Raw genomic sequence first — 14,971 nt, 5'->3', positions numbered from 1 at the left:
ATGGTTACATTCTAGTACTAACCCATAAGCCTTAAAGGGCATCTGTCAGCAGATTTTTACCTATAAAACTGGCAAATGTTGCATGTGCGCTTGGCAGCTGAAGACATCCGTGTTGGTCACATGTTCAAATGTGCCCGCATTGCTAAGAATAACAATGTTTTCATATATGCAAATTAGCCTCTAGGAGCAACGGGGGCGTTGCCATTACACTTAGAGGCTCTGCTCTGTCTGCAACCGTTGTGTCTTCTGCACTTTGATTGACAAGGCGTGATGACATTTTTCAATGCCTGGCCCTGTCAATCAAAGTGTAGAGGGCACGGCAGGTGCAGAGAGAGAGCAGAGCATCTAGGTGTAACGGCCATGCCCCCGTTGCTCCTAGAGGCTCATTTGCATATATTAAAACATCATTATTCTCAGCAATGCGGGCACATATGAACATGGAACCATCACAGATGCCTTCAGCTGCCAAGCGCACATGTAACAAGTCAGCCAGTGTCATAGGTACAGATCTCTTGACAGATGCCCTTTAAAAGGATGACCAGCTTCCATTACCAGATTCCATTTACAACAAATGCATTCAAAACTCAATGGATTACAATTGAACTGCATCTCAAATGGGCGATCACTAGCAGCCAATGCCCCTGGATTTCATGACACGAGGTCCTCACATTTCTGCTAATACAGTTTGGGTTCTGTTATGGATTTGGCTTCTTATAACATCAAATGGCTTACTAATAATTATCAGCAATAACAATTAAGTTAGAAATCTGGAAAAGAATTAGCGCTGTGACTTAAAATAGTATTTTTCAGTAAAAAGAATATTGATTCTCCACAGCCCTTGTCCTACTCCGAGACCCATCGGTTTCATGGTAGTCTTCCGTGCTCGCATTTGAGGATTCTAGCAAAAGCTCTGCACTGTTGCTTCGGCTTCTGGCGCCAAGAGTCCCGTCCACTCTGTGATATGCTGGATGTGCAGAGGAAGAGGAGTTGTCTGGAGGAGTCACAGGCTGAACACTTGTTCCTCCAGAATTAGAAAAGTAGTGTTGGGATTGAGTATCAGTCCTGCAGCTTTGTTGCTGTAAACCAACACCAGAGGGTCCAGGTTCTTAAAAAGAATGAGGGATCAGGTTAAAAAAACGTATACGCTGATCAATGCACTAAGGTTATAAAAAGTTACAACACGTGAGCGGTTTGCATTTAAAAGTATATCATCTTCAAGCCTATTACTGCATGCTTAAAGGTGTTTTTTTCTGAGATTTTAATACTCATGACCTATCCATTCGGTGGGGGTGCGACACCCAGGACCCCCCCCCCCTTCCCGATCAGCTGTTCAAGAAGGCAGCGGTGCACTCAGTAGCGCTTCAACCTTCTCCAGCTTTTCCTAGGCCGGTGAAGACACGTTCGTCAGTCACATGGCCTAGGCGCAGCTCAGCCCCATAGAAGTAAATGAGCTGCAATACCAAGCACAGCAGCTATACAATGTTTGCCTAAAATCTTAGGCCTCTTTCACACGACTGTATGGCTTTTTCAGTGTTTTGAGGTCCGTTTTTCACAGATCCGTTTTTTGTTTCTGTTCCGTTTTTCCGTTCCGTTTATCTGTATGGCATATACAGTATACAGTAATTACATAGAAAAAATTGGGCTGGGCATAAAATTTTCAATAGATTGTTCCGCAAGAACGGATACGGAAGACATACAGATGCATTTCCGTATGTGTTCAGTTTTTTTTGCGGACCCATTGACTTGAATGGAGCCACGGAACGTGATTTGCGGGCAATAATAGGACATGTTCTTTCTTTCAACGGAACGGAAAAACAGAAATACGGAAACGGAATGCATACGGAGTACATTCCGTTTTTTTTTTTTGCGGAACCATTGAAATGAATGGTTCCGTATAATGGAAAAAGCCATGCATGCTTAGCTTGCTCTCCATTAACAGAGGGGCCCCATTCCTGAGATAGGAGAGGGTCCCAGAAGTGAGACCAGCCCCTATGTGACATTTATAGCATATTGTATAAATGTTCCAGATGGGAACTCCCCTTTAACCTGTTCGCTACCAGCAAAAGTCCCCCACACTCCAAAATGGTATCAATAAAAACTACAGATTGTTCCGCAAAAAATGAGCCCCTAAACAGCTCAGTAGACATAAGTATAAAAAAGTTATGGGGGACAGAATATGGTGATTTAAAAAAGATTTTTTTTTAAATCAAAGTTTACATTTATTTTTACACTATCTAGACATGAAAAACCTACACATATGGGGTATTGTTGTAATCGTACTGACCCAGAGAATGAAGGGCATGGGTCAGTTTTGCAGTAAACGAAACGCTGTGGGAAAAAAAAAAACGTAAAACAGTGGAGAAATTGTGGGTTTTTTCCAATTCCACCCCATTTGGAATTTTTTTTACCGCTTCCCACTACATTTTATGCCATAATTAATGGTGGCATTAGAAAGTAGAACCTGTCCCAGAAAAAATAAGCCCTCATACAGCTATGTGACCAGAAATATAAAAAAGTTATGGCTCAAGGAAAATAGGGAAGAAAAATGAAAATGCAAAAACGAAATAACCTCCGGTAGCCTGAGGGTTAAGTAAAAGATTTTTGTAAAGCAAACACATCTTACCAGATGATAGGTTCTGTGCAACAACATAACTGCGCAGAGTGATGTCAGCCGAGCCACCAGACTCTAGCGGGATAGGATGGGAGTGAAAGTGTTTCAGCATATCAAATATGGTCTGGAACCACAGGTGCTGAACGTGACACTGCCCGTTCTCATTCAGAGACAACCGCAGGTGCTGAGGAAAAAGCAAGGACAGTTAAAACCCAAACAATTAAAAATTCACCGGCCTTGTAGTATTTTTAGTAATGTAGGAAAATGTCTGTTCCCATAGAAAGACAGGAAAACACATTTTTGTTGAAGCTTTTATATTCTAATCTATGAATTTACATCCCTCACTATTATATTACTAAATCTCTCTCCTGTATCCAAACATACAGATTGGCTTTCAATCAGAAGGAAGAAAACTATCTTGTTTCAGCCAAACCAGAGACTCCCGTTAAAGGGAACCTGTCACCGGGATTTGATGTATAGAGCTGAGGACATGGGTTGCTAGATGGCCGCTAGCACATCCGCAATACCCAGTCCCCATAGCTCTGTGTGCTTTTATTGTGTCAAAAAACTGATTTGATACATATGTAAATTACCCTGAGATGAGTCCTGTACGTGAGATGAGTCAGGGACAGGACTCACCTCAGGGGCAGGGCTCACCTCAGGGGCAGGACTCACCTCAGGGGCAGGACTCACCTCAGGGGCAGGACTCACCCCAGGGGCAGGACTCACCCCAGGGGCAGGACTCCCCTCAGGGGCTGTAACAGTACAGCCTGGATCGCAGCGGCTCCCTGTGACGATACGCTGGCTTGCGCTCCAGCGTGGAACGCACCGGCCGTCTGTGTTGTTACGCTAACTTGCGCTCCAGCGTGGAACGCAGTGGCCGCTGGGCCATCCTGTGACTCCGCCCACTTACCTCCAGGCCTTAAATAGAAGACAGGTGCTAAGCAGGGTGTTCCACTAATGGAGTGCACACCCTGCTAGCTCCATTGCATCTGAGGACTCTGTCCACATATCCAGACCTGGATCCCTAACAACATTGTGAAGGACTTCCTACCTTCTTGACACTGGCTTCCCCACTGCTGGCTTCCTAGCCAGGACCAACTAACCGCAAGTATATGCCTGTTACCTGCTCTGATTATGGTCCTGGAACTCAGAGTGGGGTGGTTCCTGCTGGTGTGAGGCGATATTCCCAAACCAACTCTGAACTCAGGACATGCTATACAAACTCTGAACCTACTGCATACTATATACTAAACTGAGGACATGCTATACTAACTCTGAACCTGCTGCATATTATATACTAAACTGAGGACATGCTATACTAACTCTGAACCTGCTGCATATTATATACTAAACTGAGGACATGCTATACTAACTCTGAACCTACCGCATACTATATACTAAACTGAGGGCATGCTATATTCTAACTCTGAACCTAGCGCATACTAGATACTACTCTGAACTGTGCACAAGCTTATACTAACTTGTGACTCCTGTATACTGGGGGACCTTCCTTACAGCAGTAACTAATTAGATGGATAGCGGTAAATGATTTTGTTACCCCAAACTCTCCGCCCAAGACTGAGAGTGACGCCTGGGGTACATACTGAGTAACCGCAAATCCCACAGCCAAAAACAAGGGCGGTGGGATAATAGTGAATGTCCATTGCTTCCGCAGTTGAGATCCTAACTGATCAACTAGGTGCGTTACAGGGGCAGGACTCATCTCAGGGTAATTTGCATATGTATCAAATCAATTTTTTGACACAATAAAAGCACACAGAGCTATGGGGACTGGGTATTGCGGATGTGCTAGCGGCCCTCTAGCAACCCATGTCCACAGCTCTATACACAAAATCCCGGTGACCAGTTCCCCCTGCTGTATACAAGAACCCCAAAACCGATGGGTGTGTCTTTCCTTTGGAGGAATCTCTGGTTTGCTGATACAAGTGGTCTACCTTGCATACTTTTTCCCATGGAAAATGACCTGTAAATCTCTGTACAACAGCCTGGTCTCTACAGTGAAAGCCTTCACCTGAGTAAAGCCTCATTCACACGTCAGTGTTCCACATACATGTGCTGTACATGTTCTCCACGGACAGCACACGTACCCATTCATTTTAATGTGTGTATTCACACATCAGTATTTTAGCACGGTCTGTGTTTTGATTTTTTTAACACGGATACATGCTCTATTTGGTCCAGGTTCACGGATCCATCACGCCCATTATAGTCTATGGGTCCGTGAAAACCACATATGCAACACGGATGCCATCCATGTTTCACGGATCGTTAGGAAGAGATGCTTTGAAAATTATTTTTCAGCTGTGCAGCGTCAGTGAAACACGGATGGCACATGGACAGCAAAAAACGGACACACGGACCCAACACAGATTTATCAACGGCATCTTCACAGAGGCACCACTGGCCATCTTTTCACGGATTTAAGCACAGACACTGATGTGTGGATGAGGCTTAAGTCACATTTATAATCTATATTGTCCACTGCTAGGTTTTGGCCAGACAAATACTGCTGCGTGCATGCATGGGCCATGGAAACATCAACTTTCACACAATGTATATGATTAGGGTTAAAGGGGTTTTCCAGGTTTAGGATACTGATGGCCATCACTACAAGACTGGTGGGTGTCCGTCCCTTGGCACCCCTGTCTGAAGATGAAGTGGAGCTTGTGCGAGTGCTGTGGCATCTTCATAGGTTACATGGGGTTATCTACATGCACACTGTCTTCTTTGTAGCAATGGTGTAGGACAGGGATGGCCAACCTGAGGCTCTCCAGCTGTTGCAAAACTACAACTCCCATCATGCCCGGACAGTCTACAGCCATCAGCCTACAGCAGGGCATGGTGGGAGTTGTAGTTTTAAAACAGCTGGAGAGCCGCAGGTTGGCCATGCCTAGTGTAGGATATTGCAGCTTCATTCCATTCAAGTGCAATATCCTACACTGCCATTACTAATCATACGACAGGCAGGTTGAAGGACCCATGTAAACCATGATGAGGCTCCAGCACTTGCATAAGTGCCATGTCCCCATCAACAACTCATCAGACCCCCATCAATCTGATGTCGATGGCCTATTCTGAGGCCATCAATACCCTGAAGACAGAGAACCCCTTTAAAGGGATATATCTTATCTCATAACGTGATGGCATATTGCAGCGCAGCCCACTCACTTGTATGGCGCCATGCTGCAGCTATCTGTACAGCAGGTGGCTGGGCCGCCACAGTGCAGGAAAAACAGTGAAGGGAACACAGCACTAAATTAGCACTACAGTTCCTTCATTCTCAAAATCATTGAGGGTCTTAAAGGTCAGATTGCCACCGACCAAGTGACGGCATAAAAGTTACCTTTATGGTATTAAAATGATCCGGTGCTAGAAATCTAAAGCCACTGGATAAATATAATTTCAAAACGGATTTTTTCATTGTTGTGTATGGTTACACACTTCAATTATTTGGTCAGTTATTTCAATCAGTTAGGCTACATGCACACGACCGTATGTGTTTTGCGGTCCGCAAATTGCGGATCTGCAAAAAAAAAATGGATGCCGTTTTTTTTTGCTGATCCATTGTAAGAATGCCTATCCTTGTCCGCAAACTAGAAAAAAAATAGGACATGCACTATTTTTTTTGCGGAGCAACGGAACGGACATACTGATGCGGACAGCACGCGGTGTGCTGTCCGCGTTTTTTGCGGACCCATTGAAATGAATGGGTCCGCATCCTATCCGCAAAAAAAAACGGAACGGACACGGAAACAAAATACGGTCGTGTGCATGAGGCCTAAGGGTGTGTGCACCATATCACAGATGCGGGCCTATTCACTCAAATGGGTCCACAATCTGGAAGCAACATAACGAAGGCACGGAGTGGAAGGACACAGATGCACTACGGTGCGCTTCCGTGGCATTTTGGTCCCTGCCTGCCATGCTCTATTTTTTTTTTGCTGTGCGCACGGATTGCGGAGGCCACGCAGACGGTGCCCGTGCATTGGGGACCGCAATTTGCGGTCCCCAATACATGGCACGGCCAGCACATGTTTGTGTGCATGAGCCCTTATTGTAAATCAAAACCAGGTGAGGTTCAAAATCACAGAATAGGTGCAAATCAAATCATTACACCTGATCTCTGAGTAGGTGTCACTACTGGTTTTGGCGCACAACAAGGGCTCATGTACACGACCGTATGCCCTCCGAGACATACGGTATGTGAGCGGGCCATATGTCCTGGAGCGGCATACATCGTGTGCACGGGAGCGCACAGCATCATAGGTTACTATGATGCTGTGCGTATCGGGCTGCCCGCGGAGCTATTGTCCTGCACTCATAATATCATATGAGTGCAGGACAATAGTCCGGCGGGCGGCCCGATGCGCACATAACCTATGATACTGTGTACTCCCGTATGTCTCGGAGGGCATACAGTCCTGTGCATGGGCCCTAAGGTCTCTTGCACATGTGTGCAAGAGGCCTAACTGATGGAAATAACTGACCAAATAACTGAAGTGTGAACCTTATATCTGCTTCCTTAGTTGCCTGCAAACACACTGAGAATTCTCCACACTGCTGCAGCCTTCAACAGTAAAAAAATAACATAAAACATGATTTACTGCATCATTAGCTAAATTCAGGTTGCTTATGTTTTTAGGGTTGTAAATATGTTAGAAATCCCCAAAAAATATATATACGATTCCCCAAAAAAAGAGAAAAAAAAAACAATTCACATATCTCAAGGTCATTTTGACCTTCAGTGAAAAGATAAAAGTTTTTGAACAAAACAATAAAAAACATCTGGACTGAGAGACATACACACACCCTGGTCAGCACATAACGGGGAGGAATAGCCGTCACGCTGCAGTCTGGCTTTGCTAATCAGAAATTAAATGTTATGGTTGATCGGTGCCTCTTTCGCCAACTTCCTAATACCTAAGCAATCACCGGGAGAACATTTTACATAGTCCACTTGCCTTTGCTTTGCCTTGAAAGTTGAAAGTAAGCACATACTCTCCTGGGCGGGTTTCACTTTGCCTGATGACAAACAGTCCATGACTCAGAGTGCCACTGGCGAGCACGAGCTGAGCTGCTTTTATTCTTGACAGTGTCCCATGGAACCAAGGGTACTCTAACAGATTGATTTCTGCATCTTTCTCCGCTTCTTCCCCTAGTGCCAGGTTACAACATATGGCATTTCATAATTCAAATATTGCTACGAGTTATAGAAATGTAAACTATTACTATATACAGTGGGATGAAGGTAAAGCCATCTCTGATCCGCATTATGCCTTCTCCAGTGTGAGGTCCCCAACTGAACATGGTGTCTGATCTGCAGGCCGCATGTTATAGAGCAGGAAGAGCTGAGCAGATTGATATATATAGTTTTGTGGGAAACGATGCAGTATAATCTGTATTTTATACATTTAAAGGAGTCCAATTGGAGGTCCTACTCAATGACTGGCAGCCTTCCTTGTATAAGCGAGCATAGAGATAGTGGGCGATCACTGAGTAAGACCACCCACTGGACTCCCAAGTATAGAAAGTGCAGGGATAGCCCAGATTTACTAATCCTAAAGCTTAGACAGGCTGTCTAGACCTGGACTCATGCTGGTGCAAGGATAGAGACTTTTCTCTAGCTCTGTACCAACTATGGCAGAATTGTGGTGCAATTTTGGTGCAAAATGGCGAATCTTAGGCCCACATCCTTTCCAGTGAAGACCTGCCCCTTGTCAAGCATCTTCGTAAAAAAAAAAGTGTAGAAACCCTAGATGTGCCAATTTGCTCCACTTTTTAGACAGATTTTGGTGCAGACACATTAGTAAATCTGGGCTTGTGTATCAATCTGCTCAGCTCCTTCTGCTCTACACCACGTTGCCCACAGACTGCATGTACAATGTGACAAGTGCGGATGGTTTTTAATTGTATTAGCATGCAGTGCACAGAAAAACCATCATGTTGCTTCCCTAAGGGTACGGCTACATGTTCAGGTTTTTAGATGCAGTTTTTGAAGCCAAAACCAGCAGTAGATAAAAAAGTCGTATCTGTCCTTTATACTTTCTCTACTTTCATGATCCACTCCTGATTTTGGCTTCAAAAACTGCATCAAACAACTTGAATACGTGGCAGCATCCTAAGGCTGGGGCTACAGCTAGACTTTTATCACTGTAGCACTTTTAAAGGGAACCTGAAACTGGTTGGGGCCACTAAACTACCGGCATGCCACTGTGCAGCTAGGGTTCAGGCCTCTTGCACACAACCGTAGGGTTTTGCGGTCCATTTTAAACTGATCAGTTTTTCCATTTTTTTGTTTCAGTAGTGTTTTTGTTTCCGTTCCGTTTTTCCGTTTGTTGCGGATCGCAAACTGAAACGGAAGCATACAATAATGTTTAAACAGTAAGTACATAAAAAAAACTGGGCTAGGCATAACATTTTCAATAGATGGTTCCGCAAAAACAGAACGGATATGGAAGACATACGGATGCTTTCCGTATGTGTTCAGTTTTTTTTGCGGAACTATTGACTTGAATGGAGCCACGGAACGTGATTTCCGGGCAATAATAGGACATGTTCTATCTTTGAATGGAACGGAAATACGGAAACGGAATGCATACGGAGTACCTTCCGTTGTTTTTGCGGACCCATTGAAGTGAATAGTTCCACATACGGAACGCAAACCGAACGCAAAAAAAGAAAACGGAAAAAATACAGTCGCGTGCAAGAGGCCTTAGGCCTCTTTTACACGGGCGAGTTTTCCGCGCGGGTTCAATGCGTGAAGTGAACGCATTGCACCCGCACTGAATCCGGACCCATTCATTTCTATGGGGCTGTGCACATGAGCGGTGATTTTCACGCATCACTTGTGCGTTACGTGAAAATCGCAGCATGTTCCATATTCAGCGTTTTTCACGCAACGCAGGCCCCATAGAAGTGAATGGGGCTGCGTGAAAATCGCAAGCATCCCCAAGCAAGTACGGATGCGGTGCGATTTTCACGCAAGGTTGCTAGGAGACGATCGGGATGGGGACCCGATCATTATTATTTCCCTTTATAACATGGTTATAAGGGAAAATAATAGCATTCTGAATACAGAATGCATAGTAAAATAGGGCTGGAGGGGTTAAAAAATTAAAATTAAAATTTAACTCACCTTATCCACTTGTTCGCGCACCCGGCATCTCTTCTGTCTTGTTCTGTGAGCAATAGGACCTTTGATGACGTCACTGCGTTCATCACATGATCCATCACCATGGTGATGGATCATGTGATGGACCATGTGATGAGCGTAGTGACGTCAAAGGTCCTATTGCTCACAGAACAAGACAGAAGAGATGCCGGGTGCGCGAACAAGTGGATTAAGGTGAGTTAAATTTTAATTTTTATTTTTTAACCCCTCCAGCCCTATTTTACTATGCATTCTGTATTCAGAATGCTATTATTTTCCCTCATAACCATGTTATAAGGGGAAATAATAATGATCGGGTCCCCATCCCGATCGTCACCTAGCAACCGTGCGTGAAAATCGCACCGCATCCGCACTTGCTTGCGATTTTCACGCAACCCCATTCATTTCTATGGGGCCTGCGTTACGTGAAAAACGCACAAAGAGGAGCATGCTGCGATTTTCACGTAACGCACAAGTGATGCGTGAAAATCACAGCTCGTGTGCACAGCCCCATAGAAATGAATGGGTCCGGATTCAGTGCGGGTGCAATGTGTTCACCTCACGCATCGCATATGCGCGGAATACTCGCTAGTGTGAAAGGGGCCTAAGAATCTAATGAGTTTCCATGTGAAAACCTACTCCATATGTATTTTATGGTACAGTAAAAGATGCTAAATTTGGTTAAACAGTTATCATTACAAGACTTAAAGCATTTAATACACTAAGAAAAAGTCATGGTTACATGCTAGTACTAACTCCTTAAAAGGGCATCTGTCAGCAGATCTGTCCCTAGGACACTGGCTGACCTGTTACATGTGCACTTGGCATCTGAAGACATCTGTGTTGGTCCCATGTTCATATGTGTCCGCATTGCTGAGAAAATTAAAGTTTTAATATATGCAAATAAGCCTCTAGGAGCAACGGTGGCGTGGCCGTTGCACCTAGAGGCTCTGCTGTCTCTGCAGCTACCGCACCCTCTGCACTTTGATTGACTTTAGAAAAAGCCAGGACTAGGACTGATGAGGTTTTCACTGCCTGGCCCTGTCAATCAAAGTGCAGAGGGTACGATAGCTGTAGAGATACCAGAGCCTCTAGGTGCAACGGCCGCGCCACCGTTGCTCCTAGAGGCTTATTTGCATGACAGATGCCCTTTAATCTGCTGACAGATGCCCTTTAAACTAGCCGGTGGAACAAATTTCCACCATTTGGAACGAATCTTCTAAGTTCCATAAAAGTAATAATTAATGATCTTTTTATAGTCAGTTCATTCATTTTTGTTGTTGCATCCATGGCCAGCTAATCTGGATTACCAGCTGCAAACACCAAGCTGCGTTTCCAATTATTCTTTTTCTTTTAAGTAAAGAACAATCCAGGTGACCGCTGCCGAGATCAATGGATTTTTAATTGGCTGCTTAGTGTACCTGCTCCTTGGTTAGACGGAGGAGTCTCCAAGGTCTGCAGGAAGGTCTCGAGAGGGACGTGTACGAGGTGGTCTACTGAAGCATACTCCCGGCTCCGGACCTGCGGAGGTGCAGCGGGTGGAGGATAAGGAAAAGCAGATATTGTGGAAACATCCTGACCACACATTTCCAGCGGTCGGTAAGCTCCTGAGATGGATACAAGAAGATATTATACACACCACATTGTACAGATTTCATTTACTGAAATGAACATCATCGCACGTTTACACCAACTCAAAGTCATATAAACCCAGCAATGAAATATTAAGCAGTGAATCTGAAGGATATAAAAGCAAAACAAATCAACAGGTTTTCCTCAACCCACTGAATAACAGACGACGGAGTAACAGACGAGCCCCGCGCTGTAATCCATATGTTCGTTTTACGGAGCAGTATCATTAATCATTCTAAATGGCAGGAACATTATTGCTTTCAGCCACGAGGGCCAATAGCGAGACACATCTCAATATTAATGTTCATAGTTAATTAGCGCTATGGCAGTCCAAATGACTGCTGTAAAGTCTGAGATGGTGATCCTAGCTACCCACAGGCCAGCTTGCTCCATACTCCATGTACGATGTTATAAGAGGACCTCCGTAATAGTAGAGAATATGACAGGGCAGGGCATTGCTGAAAAGGAACAGCAGAGGATTTGGCGCTATGTGAGCTCTGGTTTTACATCTAATTTGCTAATCCAAGAACTGGACTACACAAGATGATTCTAGAAACTGCATGGCTTAGGCCAGGGATGCCCAACCTGCGGCTCTCCAGCTGTTGCAAAACTACACTTTTTTTGTGGATCGCACGTGGACCAATTCATTTCTACGGGTCCGCAAAAATGCAGACAGCACACAGAGGTCATCCGTGTGCTGTCCACATTCATGTGACCATTCCGCAAAATATAAATATGTCCTATTCTTTTCCATTTTGCGGACAAGAATAGCCAGTTCTAGTAGAAAAATGGGGCATTCACATGGCCGGGATCTATAATTTGCGGATCCATGGTTTGCGGACTGCAAAATGGATACTGTTCTGTTCATATAGCCTTAGGCTCCATTCACACATCCGTGGTATGTTGCGGATCCGCAACACACCCGCCCGGCACTCCTATAGAAATGCCTATTCTTGTCAGCAGCTGCGGACAAAAATAGAACATGTTCTATCTTTTGCGGAGCTGCGGACGCGAAGATCGGGGCCGCGCTCCGCAGATGCGGACAGCACACTGTGTGCTGTCCGCATCCATTCCGTCCCCATAGAAAATGAATGGGTCCGCAACTGTTCCGCAAAATTGCGGAACGGATGCGGACCCATTTGCGGACGTGTGAATGGACCCTTAAATGGATCATCAGTATAAATCCTTTTTGTGAATGTAGACCTGCTGGAGAGCACCTGGTCGCAGCAGATCTAGTGCATGAAACTCAATCTGTTGTAACCAGGGGATGCTGTGTGCGACCTTACATTTCCCAATACAGCACCCACTGCAGGGGATTGTAGTATTACATTGTGCCCATACAATTGAATGGGTGACAAGGTACGTGACAAGATACCAGGCAGGATCCAATCTTTGCAGTTACTCTTTCTATTAGGCATCCTGTGAACAATACCCCTCCTCCCTTTAATGTCGATCTGAAATGAAGAGGATTGGGTACTAAGGGTGCCTATTAGGCAACATTCATTTTATTTTATTCAACACACTGGTCAATACTATATGTCTGTGCTAACAAGTGCTAAAGCCTAAGGGACAGAAACATGGAGCAGAGGGCATTGAGCCCCATGCGTTCCAACCCCTGGTTGTATATATATATATATATATATATAGCATGTCTGCCACTGATGTGCCTAACATGCGCCTGTGTGATTCTTCCCTACTTATGTGTTGTCCCCTGCAGCAGCTCGTCTTCTTCCCCTACCTCCTGTTTTAGGTCCCATTCACAACACAGTAAGCCGTCTGCGCACATATTGCAGACCACAAACGACGGGCCGTGTGAATTCCCTATCACAGATGTGGACCTATTGACTCGAATGGGTCCGCAATCTTCAAAATATGGAGCGGTGCTGAGGCACGGATCGGAAGCTTATAGGAGCGCTTCCATGGGCTTTTGGGTCCATGCTTCTGCACTGCAAAAGATATGACATGTCCTATCTTTGGCCGTATATTGTGGATGACTTGAATAGGTCCGCACTGCAATACGGGATTCACACAGCTGGTGCCCTTGCACTGTGGACCGCTATTTGCGGTCCGCAGCATGGGAAGAGACGGCCTACGTTCCTGTGAATGACGGCTTAAACAGTATTTTTCTAATTCAGTTTTTCTGTAAAGACTCCAAAGCAGAAAATGCTCCCAATATGCCTCCCATTGGGAAAGTCACACTGCTGCTCACATGCCGTGGATTTTTTCACACATGTATTTGAAATTCGCTTTGCAGAAAAAAAAAAAACCATTGACATGTCTATTCGTAGCTGCTCACATATTTGCCTCACTGAATGTAGCTAAATCCGCGGAAGACCCGTAACATGTACAATTAAAAATCTGCAGCATTCTAAAGCGGATTTTTCGGACAGAAAAACCTGTTGTGTGAACATACCATGACTGTCATGTCAGGTTTATAAAGGTTCCAGCGTTGGACAATGTTTTATGAGGGTGGTATTTGAAGTCGGTTTTGCTGAAGTCTGCGTTATCGTACTTTGCACAAAATTTTTTAAATGTTGCATGTTAGTTTAATTTTGTGCATCTGTAAACCTAACACTTTTTTTTGGAGAAATACTAATCCATTTTTTTTTATCTTACATCACCCCCTACTGGAATGAGTTTGCAACTGTTTTTGCACAGTGATAAATCTGGAGTGGAACTAATTAACATACCGAACCACAACCACTTACCACCCACAGTTCAAAACTGGAGTGAGTGACGTAAAAATGCAGAAAGTCATAAATGTTTGTGCAAATAAGGCTACTTTAACCCTAGCGTTTTGGCTTTCCGTTTGTGAGATCTGTTCAGGGCTCACACAAGCGGTCCAAAACGGATCAGTTTTGCCCTAATGCATTCTGAATGGAAAAGGATACGCTCAGAATGCATCAGTTTGCCTCCGATCAGTCACCATTCCACTCTGGAGGCGGACACCAAAACGCTGCCTGCAGCGTTCTGCTGTCCGCCTGACGAAACTGAGCCAAACGGATCCGTCCTGGCACACAATGTAAGTCAATGGGGGCGGATCCGTCTCTGCCACAATAGAAAACTGATCCGTCCTCCATTGACTTTCAATGGAGTTCATGATGGATCCGTCTTAGCTATGTTACAGATAATACAAACGGATCCGCCCAAAACGCAAGTGTGTCACGGCGGACGTACACTCAGACTAACAGATAAACCACCAACCATGCTCTAGGCGAGAGGCAGGGGAAGGGTCACCTCCTAGCTAATCCCTGACCTCTCTCCCTGCACTGCTCAGCCCACATGCAGACCTTGGTGGTAGGTATGATGTGTCCCCGTGCCTGGGCTGAAACACCCTAAATTCCCTGAGATGGTTAAGAGGGGAAATAGGAGCAGCCTGCTCGCACAGAACCTGGATGGGAGAGATGACACAAAACAATCAAACTTGAAACTAGGGATCAACCGATTATCGGTTTTACCGATATTATCGGCCGATATTCAGGATTTTGAACGTTATCGGTATCGGCTGCTCTCAGCACTCTCCGTGTTCCCTCAGCAGCACAGGGGAGAAGGAA

The 14,971-nt window shown here is 44.9% G+C and overlaps 1 protein-coding gene across 2 annotated transcripts in view; it reads right to left on the bottom strand.

Moving 5' to 3' along the window:
- Positions 1 to 517: 517 nt before the first annotated feature.
- The window catches only part of SH2B2 (SH2B adaptor protein 2), a 97,195-nt gene continuing 82,741 nt past the window's right edge, over positions 518 to 14,971 (bottom strand). For both annotated transcript variants that reach the window (XM_040423524.1, XM_040423525.1), the window contains 4 exons: positions 11,207 to 11,392; positions 7,597 to 7,790; positions 2,624 to 2,795; positions 518 to 1,105 (listed from right to left, as the gene is read on the bottom strand). In XM_040423524.1, the coding sequence (XP_040279458.1) occupies positions 807 to 1,105; positions 2,624 to 2,795; positions 7,597 to 7,790; positions 11,207 to 11,392 (851 nt within the window). In that variant the 3' untranslated portion in view covers positions 518 to 806. The remainder of the gene's footprint in view (positions 1,106 to 2,623; positions 2,796 to 7,596; positions 7,791 to 11,206; positions 11,393 to 14,971) is intronic.

This window comes from Bufo bufo, chromosome 3 (genome assembly GCF_905171765.1).
Source record: "Bufo bufo chromosome 3, aBufBuf1.1, whole genome shotgun sequence".
In the NCBI taxonomy this organism is placed as follows: domain Eukaryota; kingdom Metazoa; phylum Chordata; class Amphibia; order Anura; family Bufonidae; genus Bufo; species Bufo bufo.
Note: the sequence above shows the minus strand (reverse complement) of the source record. Positions and strands in the feature narration are given on the sequence as shown.